Here is an 18356-nt window from a genome sequence, read left to right as displayed (position 1 = left end):
AAGTGCTGGTGTTAGACTGGGGTGGACAAAGTTTAAAATCACAACATCAGGTCAATATGTATTTTTATAAGTGTCTGTTGCAACTAAATTACTATTAACATTATTACCATTGTTGCATTAAAGTGTTTTAATTAAGCTTGCTCTTTTTAGGAACAGATGATGAAGCAACAACAATGGCAACAGCAACCATCAGGTGTTCATCAGCAACAAACCCAGTCTCAAACTCCAGCCCAACCTCAACCTCAAGCTCAGCCTCAGCCTTCTGGAGCTCCTGTGCCACCTCCACAGCACAGACCCTTGTATCAGACTCCATTAGCCCCACCTCATCACCAACATTTAGCTTCTATGGGATTTGATCCACGTTGGATTATGATGCAGTCGTACATGGATCCACGAATGATGTCTGGAAGGCCACCAATGGACATGACACAAATGCACCCTGGTTAGTAACTTTATAGGTCGCAGTTTTTTTTTGTGTCACCTTTGTTTTCTCCAAGTGCTCTGAGGTAAAGCTCAGCAAGACTATCTTTGGAGTTGAATGTTAATCTTAACAAATGCACAGCTATTATTTTAGGTGTTCACTACTAATCACTTAATACTAACTGCAGAGAATTGGAATGTTTACAGCACAAAAAGAGGTCATTTACCCATTGTTCCAGCTCTCAGCAAAAGCAGTTTAGCTAGTTCCATTTCCCCTAACTTTTAGCCATTACTGTTTTTTTTTCTGTTTAATTAAGGCCAGTAACAGAAAGAAAATTGCATAAAACTGAGAATTAATCATTCACAAACTTGCTTTTTCAAGAGAATAGTTTTTTTTTCAGAGCTGAGGATCACTATTGCTTTAAGCATCAGCACTGTTGTGCATCAGTACTTCAACATCACATTTTCAAAATGTTGTTAGCATTGCACATGCAGCATGAAGCATCTGCAGGCTTTGGAAATGTATTTTTAAGACTTTCAAAATAAGATGGTTAGTTTTCCTATGATTATCTTGATGCTTTTCAGATTCTAATACTGATCTTTTGTTGAATAAAATCCGTATTCTAATTCTTAGGATTCTAACAGTCAGCCGATACACATTTAACACTTCCTTTCTACATTGTGTCTGGCAGGTATGATGGCACCAAAATTAATGAGAAGAGATCAGATGGACAGTTCCGGTTCAGGGTCTGAATCATTTGACCATCTGTCACGGCCAGCTAGAGATCATACCATTCAGTCCACTGAACCTCGACTAGTGTGGAGCTCAGAATCTTATCCTCATACAGAGCCACAGCAAGCTACTACCCCTCCAATTGTAATGGAAGAATCCAAAGATCCCAGGTAGGTTTCGTGCTATGATTTGCCATAAAGGTTTTACTTGTTTCAAAAACCACTGATTTTACAAATATGAATTAATTTTTGGTCTGAGTGAATTTATTAATCTTATCATCCTTTTCATCAATCTGGTTATAATTTGATCTAGTGCCTCTTTGGCTAGGATATGTGGGGTGAGAGAGGTAAAAATCCATCTGGCTATCTGCTTGTAATTATTCACTATCATGTGTTAAATAATTTTTGGATTCTGGATGAAGGTAGGAAGGATTCAGGCATTACGTCCTGTCATAGTGAGATAGCTTGCCAATGCTGTTCAGGCTTTTGTGCTGAGATGGTGATGCCCCATGCCCAACGTATACGATGCAGCAGGAAGCCTTTGTATAGAACTCAAGCTGGTGCTGATTAAGAAATAGCAGTAATGCTTCTCAGTGACACAAATATAATTGCTGATTTAATATGTTCTGCAGTTCAGATGTTTTGGCATTTCTAAACCCATGCAACTTCAATCATTTTATTATATCCTTAGGCCTGAGATGACCGTGGAACAAGAGAGAAAGACACCTTATTCCACAGAGAAAAGACAACTGTCTCCACACTTGAATTTACTGAATCAAGAACTCTTTAGGGACAAGACTGATGAAGAAAAGGGGAAGTTTGCAAACAAATCATTGGAAGATATTCAACCTGTTCAGTCTGACAAAGAGGCTGATACTGTAAAGCTGGAACCTGTGGATTTGGCTGTGACCCGGGGTGCACAGGAAGAACCTGTACTACAAGCAGAACCTCGAACAGTCTTAAAGAGAAGTTTATCTCATGGATCAAATCACTCATTGAAGTTGGAAGTCGAGAAGAGTGATTCTCTTCCAGTGGCAGTCAAAATACAAAACCGAACTAATGAATCAAAAGATCAGCAAGACAAACCGGAAGAAAAATCAAAAAAAGAAAGTAAAGCATTTGATGGAGTAAAGAATGAAAAGCAGTTTAGAAGAGAATCCAGGCATGACACACGTTGGGGTCCTAGACCAGCTTCTAGGAGAGATGAAGGTTACATAAGACCTGTGCGACGTTGTGGCCCAATTAAAAAGCCTGTACTAAGAGACATGAAAGAAGAACGTGAACAAAGAAAGGAAAAAGAAGATCGTCATTCCATTCCAATCAAAGGTAATAAAGCTCCAAAAACTGAAAAGAGAGAACCTTCTCAGGCAATCAATAAGAGCAGCAGCAAAGCGGAACCTGAAAAGTCTCTTCCAGAGAGTTCTGTGCCAGTTGTTAAAAAGGCATGTCAGGATGTAAAACCATTAGTAGATAAAAGTGAGACTGTTCCTCCTGTTCCGCCAGTTAGTAAAACTGTAAGCAATCAAGCTACTTCGGTTCCAGCACCAAAGGATGAAAAGCATGAGAAGCCACATGTTAAGAATCATCTCTCCGAAAGGCAGCGTATTGATAACAGGTTTCCTATCAGACGAGATTCTGGTTTGCCCCCACGTAATTACCGCAAAGAGGTTAGGGAGCAACGTGACTGGATTCCTGACCAAGGTTACAGGGGAAGAGGCCGTGGAGAATTTTATTCTCGAGGGCGCAGCTTTAGAGGATCTTATAATGGCCGTGGTCGTGGGGGAAGAGGTCGCAGCAGAGAGTATCCTCGTTACAGGGAGCCAAGGCCGAGGTTAGAACATGTGACAAGTGCTCCTTCATTTCGGCAAAGAGAAGAAAGTGAAACACGCAGTGAAAGCTCTGACTTCGAAGAGGTTCCTAAACGTCGCAGACAACATGGCTCTGAAACAGATTCTGATACTGAAGCTCATGAAAGTGCAAGCGATACAATTTCTGACAAAGAAAATCCAAATAAAGGGAAACGTCTGAAGAAAGAAGGTCGGCCAGAGAGTAAACCAATTCAAAAGTCCTTTAAATCTGAAAGTAACTTTAAGGTTGACAATAGATCGTCAGAAAAGCCCCCCTTAAGAGAGGATGATTCAAAGCCAAAACCTGGTTTTCTTCCAAGAGGGGAACCTTCAAGGCGTGGAAGGGGAGGAATGTTTAGAGGAGGCAATAGAGGTGCTGGAGGCCGTGGTGGCTCAAGATCTGCACCATTAAGGAAGCCAGGGCCTTCTAATTCAATATGGCCTCCAAAGTTAGAGACTTCCAGAAGAGATGATGATGTGAAAAAGGTCGATCATTTTGAAACTCCTCCTTTTGAGAGAAGACATGTTAAACCGGATCGTAAATTTGACCATAGCAGAGAGTGTCTTCGTAAGCAAAGACCTACACGCCCACCAAGACAAGACAAGCCACCGAGATTCAGGCGTTTGAAAGAGAGAGAAGCTGCAGCTAAAGTAAATGAAACCACCACAACTGTTGTGACAAATGCAACCTCCAGCAGTACTGTGCAGGAGCACACAAATTCCTTGGATGTGGTTGGGAGCAAGTCACCGGATTTATCTAATCAAAACTCTTCAGATCAGGCTAATGAAGAATGGGAGACTGCTTCTGAAAGCAGTGACTTCAATGAAAGGCGTGAAAGAGATGAAAAGAAAGTGATGGATGTCAACTTGCAGGCTACAACCAAGTCTGGAGAAAATAATCTCCTTCCCAAGCGGGATGCTGCAAAGAGAAGTTTTTCCAGCCAACGTCCAGGTGCCGACCGGCAGAATCGTAGAAGCAATAGTGGAGCAAACAAACCGAACAGAAACTACTCTGGAAGCAAAAATGAAAGGCGCAGTGGAATGTCGTCAAAGCCTGGTAGAAGGGGGTAGGTAAAAAAAAAACGCTAACTTTTGGACAATTTATTCAAGCCATTTATTTATCGGCACATGATTTTAAGTGACTTCTGAAACTTGACACAATTAGCATTTCACTTGAAATCTAACTATCAGTGTATTTTAAGATACTTACTTACTGATTAACAGTAACCTGCCTAAATTAACTTCCTGTCTAATAAAAATATTGTTGATGTTTCAACTAGTGAAAGTTGGTAACAGGCTAATTTTTGTTTCTTCCTTTTTAGCTTATCAAAGTTAGAACAGTAAGTATTGTGCGACTTTTTTGTCATAATATTGGGGCACAGAGACTATCCACCATTTCTCCCCATTCTTACTGAGATGCTCATTTTTATCTTGTGCCTTCAATTTCTTTCGCTTTCTAGAATTGCATATGCTACATGAATTGACTTGGGCAGAGAATTTGGGTGATACAAAGTACTATTCTTCCCTGGTTTTAATTCCACAAATAATAGAGTATTGCAAACTGTGTTTGCTCTCTATGAAGCAGATATATGTATTTAATATCCAGTTAAAGTGCATTGGCATCGAAAGCTGCCATGTTGCACAGACCCTGAAACATCGGTAATGTTTTAGGCATTATCAAAAAAAAATGGTCAAGCGAAAATCTGATGGGTGTCCATGACTCGGTATCAGGATAAAGCAAACAGACATTTCATTGAGCTTAAGCTTATGGGCATGAAAAATGGGAGCATGGCCAGGGGAACCAGTGGTGTGTGGTTGCAAAGCGTATTTCAATAGAGAGATTGCCTGAGGTAATGTTCGTTGAGCTGTTGAGCTGAAGTGGAATGTTTGTGAATTTGTATTAAAGGCATGTCAGAGTGCAATAGAAAGAACTTTTCTCTGCTTAGTATATCAAATAAAAGTCTTTTGTTACTGATATCTTGACCAAATGTAGAAAGTGTTCCTCTTCATCAACAGATGTACCCTTGAACTCAAAATTTCACTTTTAATAAAAAGTACACATTGAATAACATTCAGTATGTTCATCCAGTAAATGCTTCCCTTCACGTAGGAGCAATATTGTCACAGTTGTACTTCAGTTTATATTATGACTACTGCAACCTTAATGTTTTCTTTGTGTGGCTTTTGTTACATTTTGTGAAGAATTTTACCCACGTTTTTGGATGTGGGAAGCTTTATAATCAATTTTGGATATCATGTTTGTAAATACACGATTGAAGTGGCCACTAGGAGCAATTTTCCTAGAAAGAACCTTAATTGGGTTTTGATTATTGCCTGTAGGTGACTCTTGCCCATCTTTTGCCTTTGTCCATGTTTGCCTTTGTTTTTCCCTTGATAACAACATGGAAGTCGACTGCACTTGTAAAACTTGGGTCGTGTGCCAAATGAAAACTCAGTGTTAAACGTCGGGGTGCACTGTTTCGGTAGAGTACTGAAATTGCTGTGAATCTAACTTGTGGTGGGGATGATTAGTGCTGACATCTGAGTGCTCTGCTTAACCCCAAGTTCACAAAAAGGTTGAGGGGTCGAGATGGGACAGAATTTGTTAGTTGCATTCAGGAGGGATTCTTGAAACAATATGTAGATAGTCCACCTAGGGAATGGCTGCATTAGGCCTTGTACAGGAGAATGAGCCTGGCCAGATGATTGAGGTTTCAGTGGGGGAGCATTTTGGGAATGGTGATCATAATTCTGTAATTTTTAAGGTAGTTATGAAAAAGAATAAGACTGAAGGAAAGTAAGGAGATTGCTGAGGCCTTGACAGAGATCTTTGTAGCCTCTTTTGCCACAGGCAAGGTCCCAGAAAACTGGAGAATAGCCGCTGTTTACCTTTGAGGATGGTACAGGAAATTATAGGCCGCTGAGCCATACATCACCAGTATGGAAATTATTAGAGAAGATTTTTAGAGACCACATTTACTCACATTTTTGAAGAGAATACACTTATTAGGAATAATCACATCACTTTATGCAGGGGAGGTCTTGTCTCAAAGTTGATTTTATTTTTTGGGAAGTAATGAAGATGATTTGAGGGTAAGGCATTGGATGTTGTCTACATGGATTTTACTAAAACATTTGCCATGGCTGGTCCGGAAGATTAAACCGCATGGAATCCATGGTGGGTTGGCAGGTTGGATATGAAATTGGCTTGGAAGACAGAGGCTAGTTGTGGAGGAGTGTTCTTCTGACTGGAGGTCTCTAACCAGTGGTTTTCTGCAAAGGTCAGTGCTGAGACCTGTTTGTAAAATAAATGCATGTATGTAATATGGGTGAAAATATTGGTCTAGTTAGTAAGTTTGCAGATAATACAATGCAAAAAGTTGGTGGAGTTGTGGAAGTGAGGAAGCATTATCAAAGGATGCAGCAGGATATAGATCAGGGTAAATTGGGTGGAGAAATGGGCAATGGAGTTTATCCGGACAAGTGAGGTGATGCATTTTGGGAGGTCAAATGCAAGAGAAAAGCAAATGGCAGGGCACTTATGGCCAATGATATATAGAGGGATCTTGAGGTGGGAAAGTCCATAGCTCACTGAAAGTGGCAATGCAAGTGAATAAGGTGGTTAAGAAGGCATATGACATGTTTGGTCTCATTGATCTCAAGATATTGAGTCTAAAGATTGACAGGTATAAGACTTCACCTGTATAAGACTTTCAGGTGATATTTCAAGTATTGTTTGCAGTTTCTGGTTGCTGCACTATAGAATTGATTTGGAGGCTTTGAAAAGGGTAGAGAAAAAAATTACCAAGGTGTTTCCTGGATTGGAGTGTATTATTTACACTGAGAGGTTGGACAAGCTTGGATTTTTTTTTTCACTCGAGTGTGAGAGGCTGAGGGGCAATGTGGTAGACGTATACAAAATCATGAGGGGCGTGGACAGTTAGTCTCTTTCCCAGGGTGAGGGGAAAGTGTAGAGGAGATGTGAGGCAGTTTTTTTTTAAACACAGGGTTATTGATGCCTGGAACATGCTGCAAGGGGAGGTGGTAAAAGCAGATATGATAGCAATGTTTAAGAGGCATATAGACTGATATATGAACAGGTCAAGAATAGAGGGCTATGGACCAAGTGCAGGCAGATGGGATTTGTTTAGAGTAGTATTATGGTCAGCATAGATATGTTGGGCCAAAAGGCCTGATCCTGGGCTTTACTATTCCATGTATGCTGGGTTGAAGAAATGCAACAGACACCTTTATTTTAGAAAGTTAGTCATGGAAAGAACTGTTAGAAAGGATAACTACAAGAGATGCATTTTGAGAAGGCAGTGGGTATTCGTAGATATTTTGGTATGAAGTCTAGGTAATTGAAAACAAGATAATGGATGGTGTGAAGAAGGGAGAGGGAGGATGTACAAAAGACAAGAGCAAAAGGATTTATGTTCAAATTTAGTTTATGTCAAATCAAAAATGGGACATTTATAAAGCAATGTCATAAGGGCTTAACTTTGAACAGTTAGAACTTCTGGGATAGTTGCAAAAGGTTAAGAGTTAATGGGTGTATCTTCACATTAAGATAATTTCAATGTAGAGTTGTTTTTATACCTGGTGCTTTTTTCAGCATGACCTATTTCCCCATTGTATTACCTGGTTGGGCATGTAATGCACTGTATGTCTTTAGGGGATGGTGGTTAGTTTCTTGTTTGTTTATGGTTTGTGCAATGTAGGCCATTTGAAGAGAGAACAGCAATGATTGGTATTGATCCCACCAGCAGTAACGTGGCTCATCATCCAGGGGAATGTAGTAACACTGGCTCAGCTCCAAGGTCTACAAAAGACGCAACTGGCAAGAAACGAGAAGAATCCAAATCAACAAAGAAACCAAAAGAGAAGCCTGATGCTCTGTCGCAGTTTGATCTGAATAACTATGCTAGTGAGTATTACCATTGGCATTACTCTAGATCATGCCTCAACAATTGAAGTGTAATTCAGTTTTGAATTAAAAACTTATTTATGATTAACCTCTTAAATGCAGTGGGCTTATTAATCAACTTAAATAAATCGGCTTCCAGATGTAATGAGTTATCTTGTATCCTACTTTCGAGATGACTGCGATGAAGTACCCAAAGTGGGAAGGCATGTTAGAGATCAGTTCATGTGTGCAGGCTGTGGGTTTATGCTTTATCAGATTGCTGAATTTTTAGCATGATGGAAAAGTATCAATTTAAGGCAAGTGATTTTTCCACTGGGGAGTAGCCTATCTATAATTGCTCCATGGAAAGGATGCTATAGACATGTGGAGACTGTTTAAGGAACAGTTGTTGTGAGTGATGCATAAATGTGTTCCTCTGAGACAGGCAAGAAGGGGTAAGATAGAGGAACCTTGGATGACGAGAGCGGAGGAGCGTCTCGTCAAAAGAAAGAAGGCAGCTTATGTAAGGTGGAGGAAGCAAGGGTCTTGCTCAGTTCTAAAGGATTACAGGCAGGCGAGGAAGGAGCTCAAAAATAGTCTGAGGAGAGCCAGGAGGGGGCACGATAAAGACTTGGCAGGAAGGGGCAGAATCTAAAGGCATTTTACACTTGAGGAATAAGAGATTGATCAAAGAAAGAGTAGGGCCGATCAGGAATAGCATAGGGAACTTGTGTATAGAGTCTGAGGAGGTAGGGGAAGCCCTAAATGAATTTTTTGCTTCTGTCTTTACAAAAGAAAAGGACCTTGTAGTGAATGAAACCATTGAGGAGCAGGTAAGCATGCTGGAACGGATAGAGATTGAGGAAGCTGATGTGCTGAAAATTTTGACAAACATTAAGATTGACAAGTCGCAGGGCCAGACCAGATTTGTCCTCGGCTGCTTTGGGAAGCAAGAAATGTGATTGCTTCGCTGCTTGCGAAGATCTTTGTGTCATCGCTCTCTACCGGAGTCATACCTGAGGACTGGAGGGAAGCAAATGTAATTCCTCTCTTCAAGAAAGGAAATAGGGAAATCCCCGGCAATTACAGACCAGTCAGTCTCACGTCTGTCATCTGCAAGGTGTTAGAAAGGATTCTGAGGGATAGGGTTTATGACCATCTGGAAGAGCATGGCTTGATTAAATGCAGTCAGCACTGCTTTGTGAGGAGCAGGTCATGCCTCATAAATCTTATTGAGTTTTTTAAGGATGTTACTAGACAAGTTGATGAGTCGAGCAGTGGATGTGGTGTATATGAGGGGCATTTGATAAGGTTCCCCGTGGTAGGCTTATTCAGAAGGTCAGGAGGAATGGGGTACAGGGAAATTGAGCAGTCTGGATACAGAATTGGCTGGTCGACAGAAGACAGCAAGTGGTAGTGGAAGGAAAGTTCTGCCTGGAAGTCAGTGGTGAATGGTGTTCCACAGGGCTCTGTTCTTGGGCCTCTACTCGGTAATTTTTATTAATGACTTGGATGAGGAGATTGAAGGATGGGTTAGCAAGTTTGCAGGCGACACAAAGGTTGGAGGTGTCGTTGACAGTATAGAGGACTGTTGTAGGCTGCAGCGGGACATTGACAGGATGTAGAGATGGGCTGAGAGGTGGCAGATGGAGTTCAACCTTGGTAAATGCGAGGTGATGCATTTTGGAAGGTCGAACTTGAAAGTTGAGTACAGGATTAAAGACCGGATTCTTGTCAGTTTGGAGGAACAGCAGGATCTTGGTGTGCAGGTACATAGATCCCTTAAAATTGCCACCCAAGTGGACAGGGTTATTAAGAAAGCATATAGTGTTTTGGCTTTCATTAACAGGGGGATTGAGTTTAAGAGCCGTGAGATCTTGTTGCAGCTCTATAAAACTTTGGTTAGACCGCACTTGGAATACTGTGTCCAGTTCTGGTCGCCCTATTATAGGAAAGATGTGGATACTTTGGAGAGGGTTCAGAGGAGGTTTACCAGGATGCTGTCTGGAATGGAGGGCTTATCTTACGAAGAGAGGTTGTCTGAGCTCTGACTTCTTTCATTGGAAAAAAGAAGGAAGGGAAGGGACCTAATTGAGGTATACAAGATAATGAGAGGCATAGACAAAGTTGATAGCCAGAGACTTTTTCCCAGGGCAGGGATTGTTAACACGAGGGGTCATAGTTTTAAGCTGTTTGGCGGAAAGTATAGAGGGGATGTCGGAGGCGGTTTTTTTACGCAGAGAGTTGTGAGAACATGGAATGCGTTGCCAGCAGCAGTTGTGGAAGCGAGGTGATTGGGGATATTTAAGAGACTGCTGGACATGCATATGGTCACAGAAATATGAGGGTTCGTACATTAGGTTTACCTTACATGAGGATCAATGGTCGGCACAACATCGTGGGCTGAAGGGCCTGTTCTGTGCTGTTCTATATTCTATAGGTTACCACAGTAACTGTTCCATTCTGTGACTGATTTAGAATGGTGTAGATGTCTGATAACAGGTTACTCACCCTTCCTGTCTTTAGTTTAACTACTTTTTAGCACAATTTGGACTCTCTTTTTTCAGTTTTCGGTGCAAGTGAACCCCCCTGATTTTTCTATGTAAAATATTTTGTTCTCCTGTTGCATGACACATTTTTGCCCCTTTGTTTTGTGGAGCTATTATTGTTTCACGCTTACGTTATATAGAGTAATGTTGGAAATCAAGGTGGTTTATGCTTGACGATTCGATGTGTCATTGTAGGTGTGGTCATCATCGATGATCACCCAGAGGTGACAACAGTTGAAGATTCTCAGTGCAGCACAACCGATGATGGATTTACTGAAGTTGTGTCAAAGAAACAACAGAAACGTCTCCAAGATGAGGAACGTAGAAAGAAAGAAGAGCAAGTTGTACAGGTGACTGACAAATATTCAACTTTGTATCAATGTTTAGAGGTCTTCATGAATTGTATTCAAAAGTAACTAATACCTTGCCCTGATGCAATAGTATTAAACTTTCTGTAGACTGGTTTGCTGGATTTTGCAGGATATAGTTGTGATGTTTCTGAATCAGAATGAAATCGAATGGAAACTAAAATTGGTATAATTATTGTAATACACTTAATACTGAGCTTGGAGCTGTAAATTAAATAATATAATGCCATAGTTCCCTCCACGCATTCCATAATGCATTATTTAGCATGTAATAGGAACTTAAGTACTATCATGTCATGTATAGAATATTAAATCAGAAATTGTCTATGCTCAAATATAAATTCTGAAACATTGATCTGATGAATTGGCTTTTGCCATGATTTATTTTTTAAATTTTGTTTTGAGATTTAGACCTATGAATTGAAGTTCTCTGTGCTACATTCTGATGTTTTAAGAATTTGTGCACTGTGCAGTTGATGGGATTTTTATAATCATTTGGTTGTTCTTACAGAATTGGAACAAAAAGAACGTGAATGACAAGGGGAGAGGCCAGAATTCCAAACTGCCTCCGCGATTTGCAAAGAAGCAGCAACAGGCAGCCCAACAGGCTCAAGTGCAGACACCAACTTCAGTCCCATCACAAGTTCAATCTCAACAACAGGCTGGTACTCTGACTTCAGTTGCAGTTCCAGCTCCAGATCCAGCACTAATTGAAGTTCCTGCTCCGACAGCATCTCCAGCTGAGACTGCCATTACAGTTCAAGAACAGTCCAAGGTGCAAGGAGGGAACTCTGCATCAGGAAATAATGCAGAGAATAAAGCAGTGACTCCTCCACAAATGCACAGCACATTGGAAGCAGAGCTGTGGGACAACAAGATGAATTCATCCGCTGTCCTTTCTGAAGTCACCACAAAATGTTAGTATGAATTAGGTTTTCTGTAAACTGTTTGTTATCTTGCTTCCTTCCTGTTTTATGTATGTGTTTTATATGTACCATTTGTGTTAGCTATTTCAAAGAGCTGTTGGTATAATCTTATTCTCTTGCCTGTTCTCCATATTCTTTTTAATTTGCAATATTTGTCCATTTTTAATTTTAAAATGTACTTAAGGGTTTTGCTTCCACCTTTTGGTTTTGTTAGAAAATGCTGTGTTCTGGCAAAGCACTTTAAGAGAATTTGTCTTAACCTTGCCCATTTTGCGCTTTTTGCTCTTAAATGTTGTTCCTTCTATTAATGGCTCACTAAGCAATGGATATAATTCATCCCAATTTACTTGAGTTTACAGTGGGCAAATTCATATCCACTCTGCTAAGGGATTATCTTGATATCATTCTATATCCTCGCTGTTTCTAATGTGTAGATCTGCCCACCAAGTTGTGTACTGACCTCTGAGCCACAGCTGGCTACTACATTATCTGTGTCTAACGTTCTTTCAGTTTTTGTATTGTCAAATTTATAATTTTTTTAAAAATCTGTATACTTGCTGTATTTTGTTATCCCATATGATTGCTTGCTAAAAAAAGTTCATCTATACACTTTCAAGACTTTGTTCTGTGCTCAACTGTTATCAGATCTTGTACAAACGTTTTTTAAAGCCATTACTTGCATGAAAATGTTAGAAGTTTCTCTCAGTTGTGGTTAATACTAGAAATTAGTTCAAAAGTTGAAGTTAGTTTCTCTAAATACTAAAATTGCTTGATTTCCAAAGGCTCTGGTGCACTTTGAGTTTGTGTTTGTGTGCCAAGGATTTTCTACTCTTTGACTGCTACAATTGGAATAAATTCTTGGGTGGAGCTGGTTGCCTGGGAAAGGTACTGCAGCTTGAGGCAAAGCCAATTGCAAATCTGTCTTGCGTTTCCAAATGAAGAAAAGTTCTGAAAATGCCTTTTCTCATATTTGTTTTTCTTCTAGTGGGACCGATTAGTCCTCCACAGCCTCCACCTGTCAGTGCATGGAATAAGCCCTTGACCTCATTTGGATCTTCCCCAACACCTGAGGCAAGTGTAATTATTTGCATAGTAATGTGTTGGATTTTAAAAATTTATTGTGTGCTGCTTCAGCAGTCCTAACTCTGACAAGTTGATGTACATTATTTCTGAATGAGTAATACCTCATTTTTGCCAGAATAATACTGGCAATGCTGGTCAGGCAATATCTGAAATGAGCATATTAATTAATGTTTCTGGTCAGTGGTATTTTGTCAAAACTGGAAAGTGTTAGCGATGTAATGATTTTAAGAGTTATGTAGAAAAGAGGACAAAAGAGAAGGTCTGTTATAGAGTTTAAATGACAAGATAGAGATGTAAATCAGATGTATAATGTTATTATCTGGTTATAACTAATTGTTAAACCCATTGAGTGTGGAGGATATTAAGATGCATTATTGAAAGATACCGTTCCTTGAGCTTCACAGTGCAGAAGGCCAAAAAAATGAATTCTCTAGAATTTGGTGATTTTGTAGTGGTAGCTTTTGCTATTTTATTTCCAAATGTCTTCCCACATAAAGGGAATAAAGTTACTTCAAATAGGTTTTAAGCGCATAGTATATTTTTGCATGTGCAAATAATGGGATGAACATAGTTGAAGTGCAATACTTTTCATGAACTACGAATAAACTATTCAGCAACTTACAGCTATAGTGATTGCTGCCTCTCAGCAATTTCATTGGCAGATTTTTGATTAATTTCCAAATGAATAGGCACGAATTAAGCAGGATGTCATCTATCCAATATGAATGTTTGCAGCAAAGAAAGTGCTGGGGCAGAAAGGCCCAGAAAAGATGTATTAAGAAAGTCGGATACAGTAGATTGGTCTGTTTAGGTCAAGCACATTCTTCCACTGAAGTGGTATAGCATGTTCTTTATCTTTGTTTCCACTGAGTGCTCCGATTCTGCCCGTAGTCCAAAGATATACAGGCTAGGTGGATTGGCAGTGCTACATTACTCCTTGTGTCCAGGGCTGTGCAGGTTATGTGGGAAATGCTGGATAACAGGGATAGGGTAGAGAGTGTGGGTCTGGGTGGGCTGCTCTTCAGAAGATCACTGGTCTTGTTGGACCAAGTTGCCTGCTTCCACACTGCAGGGTTTCTACGAGTTATAACAAATGAACTGAGATGTCCTGATGGTGAGCAGAATAATTTGAACCAAGCGTCCACTTATCCAGTATCAATAATAGAGAAGCAAGTGTAAAAGTCGCATCTGCTTGAGGTTAAGAGGCCCTATTATTTGCACTGGGACGTGGCTTTTTTTCATATATAGTTAGTGGAGAAATTGAGTTTGAGTCAGCGGTATATTGCTAACAAGCCTGACTTTGTGCCCATATATGAGCGTGTTCTTTTCAGAAGGGATAATGCAGGAAAGGGGGATACCCAGTGGATGTTCTCCTATTTCATCTGCCTTAGCAACAAGCCCAAAGAACAATTTATACCACCCTGGTTGAAGTCACGGGTCAGTGCTGTTTTCTTGCTGATTTGTATGCTGAGTATCTCACTTCAAAATGCACTTATCTCTGCAATAACACATTGAGACTATTTAAGGCATATTATGCAGCCCTACTCTGCTCTTAGAACTTTACATAAAAAGTTGAAGCATATTCTGTTCTCTGGCATTGAAATCATAATGCTTCTTTGATAAGTGAAAAGTTTCCAAATTAAATCATTACTAGTTTTCATGAATACCACTCTCTAAATCTGATTTGAAAAATTTCACTCAACATTCAAAGGTAAGTATTCTTGCTTACGTAGATGACTATCTTTTCTTGATTCTACTTAAACATGCACAAACTTCCTAGGAACGTTGTCAAAACATAACTTTTATATTTCAAAAGAAATGTTTCAAAATATGTTTTCTCGATTGTATTTGTTTGCAGTCAGCCAGAGGTTGTTAGTTAGCAAAGCCAAGGGTTTTCATGATTCATTTTTACTCTATTATTTCTTCCCAGATTTTCTTGGTGAGAGAAACTAAACCAATTACCTGTCTTTTGTTAGACTTGTATTTAATTTCTTATCTCAGTTAATAATTATAATTTTTAAGATCTTGCCTTATCTAAATTTGCAGCATTGGAATAACTGCAGATTAATCAAGTGTTCATATTCATCACTGACTTAGAATGTCAATTGGGATTACTAATTAATACAGTCATTTAATATAACTGCATCAACTGTATTCTCCATTCTCTTCCTTGTAGGGAACAGGTTCCAGTCAGGAGAGTGGAAGTGAGCTTGGTATTGATTCTGATCAGTTGGCAGCAAAAATTAGCACCACCACCAGCACCACTATAACAGCTACTCCCATCACCACTACTGCGACAGCTGCAACAGAGTGTGAAGTGACCTCAGCGGAAAAAGCTGATGAAAATAAATTGCCAGAGCCAAAAGAACAGAGACAGAAACAGCCTCGAGCAGGTCCGATCAAAGCACAAAAGGTAAACCATCTTTGCTGTTATTTGATGGGAAAATTGTAATGAATTAATATATATATCCTGCAGAACGTACAACGAGGTACAGACCCTTCTCTTGATGGTTTCACAGGTTGGTGCAACAATCTGAAACCTGTCTAACCTACACAATTCCACTTTCATCCTGATGTTTATCCAGTGACCATTTAAATGCCCTTAAAGTTGGCAAGTCTACTGCTGTTGCAGGCAGGGCGTTCCACGCCCCTACTACTGAGTAATGAAACTGCCTCTGACATCTGTCCTATAACTATCACCCCACAATTTAAAGCTATGTCCCCTCGTGCTAGCCATCACCATCTGAGAAAAAAGGCTCTCACTATCCACCCTATCTAACCCATTGATTATCTTGTGCCTCAATTAAGTCACCTCTCAACCTTCTCTCTAATGAAAACCGCCTTAAGTCCCTCAGCCTTTCCTCTTAAGCCCTTCCATCCATACCAGGCAACATGCTGGTAAATCTCCTCTGAACCCTTTCCAAACCACATCCTTCTATAACGGGGTGACCAGAACTATCCGCAATACTCCCAAGTGCGGCCGCATCAGAGTTTTGTACAGCTGCAGCATTACCTCGTGGCTCTGAAACCCAATCCCCCTACCAATAAAAGCTAACACACCATATGCCGCCTTAACAACCCTATCGATCTAGGTGGCAGCTTTCAGGGATCTATGTACATGGACAACTAGATCTCTCTGATCATCTACACTACCAACAATCTTACTATTATCCCAGTACACTGTATTCCTGTTGTTCCTTCCAAAGTGAATCACCTACACTTTTCTGCATTAAATTCCATTTGCCACATCTCGGCCCAGCTCTGCAGCTTATCTCTGTCCTTCTATAATTTGCAACTATCGGCACTATCTACAACCCCACCAACTTTAGTGTCATCCACAAATTTAATAACCCATCCTTCTACTCCCTCATCCAGGTCACTTAAAAAATGACAAACTGCAGTGGCCCCAAAACAGATTCTTGCAGTACACCACTAGAAACTGAAATCCAGGATGAGCATTTCCCATCAACGACCACCCTCTCTGTCTTCTTTCAACTAGCCAATTTCTGATCCAAACCCTAAATCACTCTCAATCCCGTGTCTCCATGTTTTGTTGAATAGCCTACCATGGGGAACCTTATCAAATGCCTTTCTGAAATTCATATACACCACATCAACCGCTTTACCCTCATCCACCTGTTTGGTCACCTTCTCAAAGAACTCAATAAGATTTGTGAGGCACGACCTGCCCTTCACCAAACTCTGACTATCCCCAACCAACTTATTCCTTTCTAGATGATAAATTCTATCTCTCAGAACCTTTTGTAACATTTTACCCACAACCAAAGTATGTCCCACTGGTCTGTAATTCTCAGCATTGTCTCTATTCCCCTTCCTGAACAAGGGGGGACAGCATTTGCTATCCTCTTGTCTTCTGGCATGATTCCTGTACACAATGATAACATAAAGATCAAAGCCAAAGGCTCAGCAATCTCCTCCCTGGTTTCCTAGAGAATCCTGGGAGAAATCCCATCTGGCCCAGGGGACCTATCTATTTTCACACTTTCCAGAATTGCTAACACCACCTCCTTGTGAACCTCCATTCAATCTCGTCCTGTCGCCTGTATCTCAGTATTCATCTCGACAACATTTTTTTCCCAGTGTGAATACTGACGGAAAATATTCACTTAGCGCTTCTCCTCGGACTCTACATACCATTTCTCACTACTGTCCTTGATTGGCCCTAATCTTGCTCTAGTCATTCTTTTATTCCTGATATAATTATAGAAAGCTTTAGGGTTTTTTTGATCCTATGTGCCACAGACTTCTCATGTTCCCTCCTGGCTCCTCTTAGCTCTCTCTTTAGTTTTTCCTGGCTAGCTTCTAACTCTCAAGCACACTGAGCCTTCATCATAACGTAAGCCGCTTTCTTCCTGTTGACAAGAGATCCAACTTGTTTAGTAAACCACGACTCCCTCACTTAATCACTTCCTCCCTCTCTGACAGGCACATAATTATCAAGGACATGCAGTAGCTATTCCTTGAATAAGCTCCACATTTCAACTATGCCCATCCCTTACAGTTTCCTTCCCCATCCTATGCATCATAAATCTTGCCTATTGGCATTAATTGCCTTTCTCCCAGCTATAACTCTTGCTGTGCAGTATATACTTTCCATCGGTAAAGTAAACGTAACCGAATTGTGGTCACTATCACCAAAGTGCTCACCTATCTCCAAATCTAACATCTGGCCAGGTTCATTACCCAGTACTAAATCCAATCCAACCCCTTGTTGGCCTGTCTGCATACTGTCAGGAAGCCCTCCTGCACACATTGGACAAAAACTGACCCATCTAAAGTATTTGAACTATAGCATTTCCAGTCAATATTTAGAAAGTTAAAGTCCCCCGTAACAACAACCCTGCTACACTCGCTCTTACCCAGAATCATCTTTGCTATCCTTTCCTCTACATCTCTGGAACTATTCGGAGTTGTATAGAAAACTCCTAACAGGGTGACCTCTCCTTACCTGTTTCTAACCTCAGCCCATACTACCTCAGGAGACGAGTCTTCAAACTTTCTTTTTATCACTGTAATTACTGTCCTTGACTAATAACGCCACACCTCCCCCTCTTTTACCATCTTCTCTGTTCTTACTGAAACATCTAAATGCCAGAACCTGCAACAACCATTCCTGTCCCTGCTCTACCCATGTCTCCAAAATAGCCACAACATCGAAGTCCTAGGTACCAATCCATCATGCAAGTTCACTCACCTCATTCCAGATGCTCTTGGTGTTGACGTAGACCTACTTCAAACCACCTTCCTGCTTGCCAGTGCATTCTTGCAACCTTAACCTTTTATCTGACCTCACTATTCTCAACCTCCTGGACACTGAAACTATAATTAGGTTCCCATCCCCCTGCTGAATTTGTTTAAACCCTCCTGAAGAGCATTAGCAAGTTCCCCCCCCACCCATGATTTTGGTACCCCTCTGGTTCAAGTGTAGACCATCCTGTTTGTAGAGGTCCCATCTATCCCAGAATAAGACCTAATTATTCAGGTATCCAAAACCCTCTCTTCCT

The 18356-nt window shown here is 40.5% G+C and overlaps 1 protein-coding gene across 12 annotated transcripts in view; it reads left to right on the top strand.

Moving 5' to 3' along the window:
- The window catches only part of prrc2c (proline-rich coiled-coil 2C), an 85872-nt gene that overhangs the window by 41398 nt on the left and 26118 nt on the right, over positions 1-18356 (top strand). For 4 of the 12 annotated variants that reach the window (XM_072573567.1, XM_072573558.1, XM_072573559.1 and 1 more), the window contains 9 exons: positions 151-442; positions 1113-1323; positions 1844-4066; positions 4322-4339; positions 7721-7926; positions 10650-10804; positions 11334-11739; positions 12734-12819; positions 15008-15244. In XM_072573567.1, the coding sequence (XP_072429668.1) occupies positions 151-442; positions 1113-1323; positions 1844-4066; positions 4322-4339; positions 7721-7926; positions 10650-10804; positions 11334-11739; positions 12734-12819; positions 15008-15244 (3834 nt within the window). The remainder of the gene's footprint in view (positions 1-150; positions 443-1112; positions 1324-1843; positions 4067-4321; positions 4340-7720; positions 7927-10649; positions 10805-11333; positions 11740-12733; positions 12820-15007; positions 15245-18356) is intronic. The other 8 variants (XM_072573570.1, XM_072573565.1, XM_072573569.1 and 5 more) reach the window with 5 other exon arrangements.

Source organism: Chiloscyllium punctatum, chromosome 7 (genome assembly GCF_047496795.1).
Source record: "Chiloscyllium punctatum isolate Juve2018m chromosome 7, sChiPun1.3, whole genome shotgun sequence".
Taxonomy (NCBI): domain Eukaryota; kingdom Metazoa; phylum Chordata; class Chondrichthyes; order Orectolobiformes; family Hemiscylliidae; genus Chiloscyllium; species Chiloscyllium punctatum.
The sequence above is the reverse complement of the archived record's forward strand: the minus strand, read 5'-3'. Positions and strand labels throughout refer to the sequence as shown.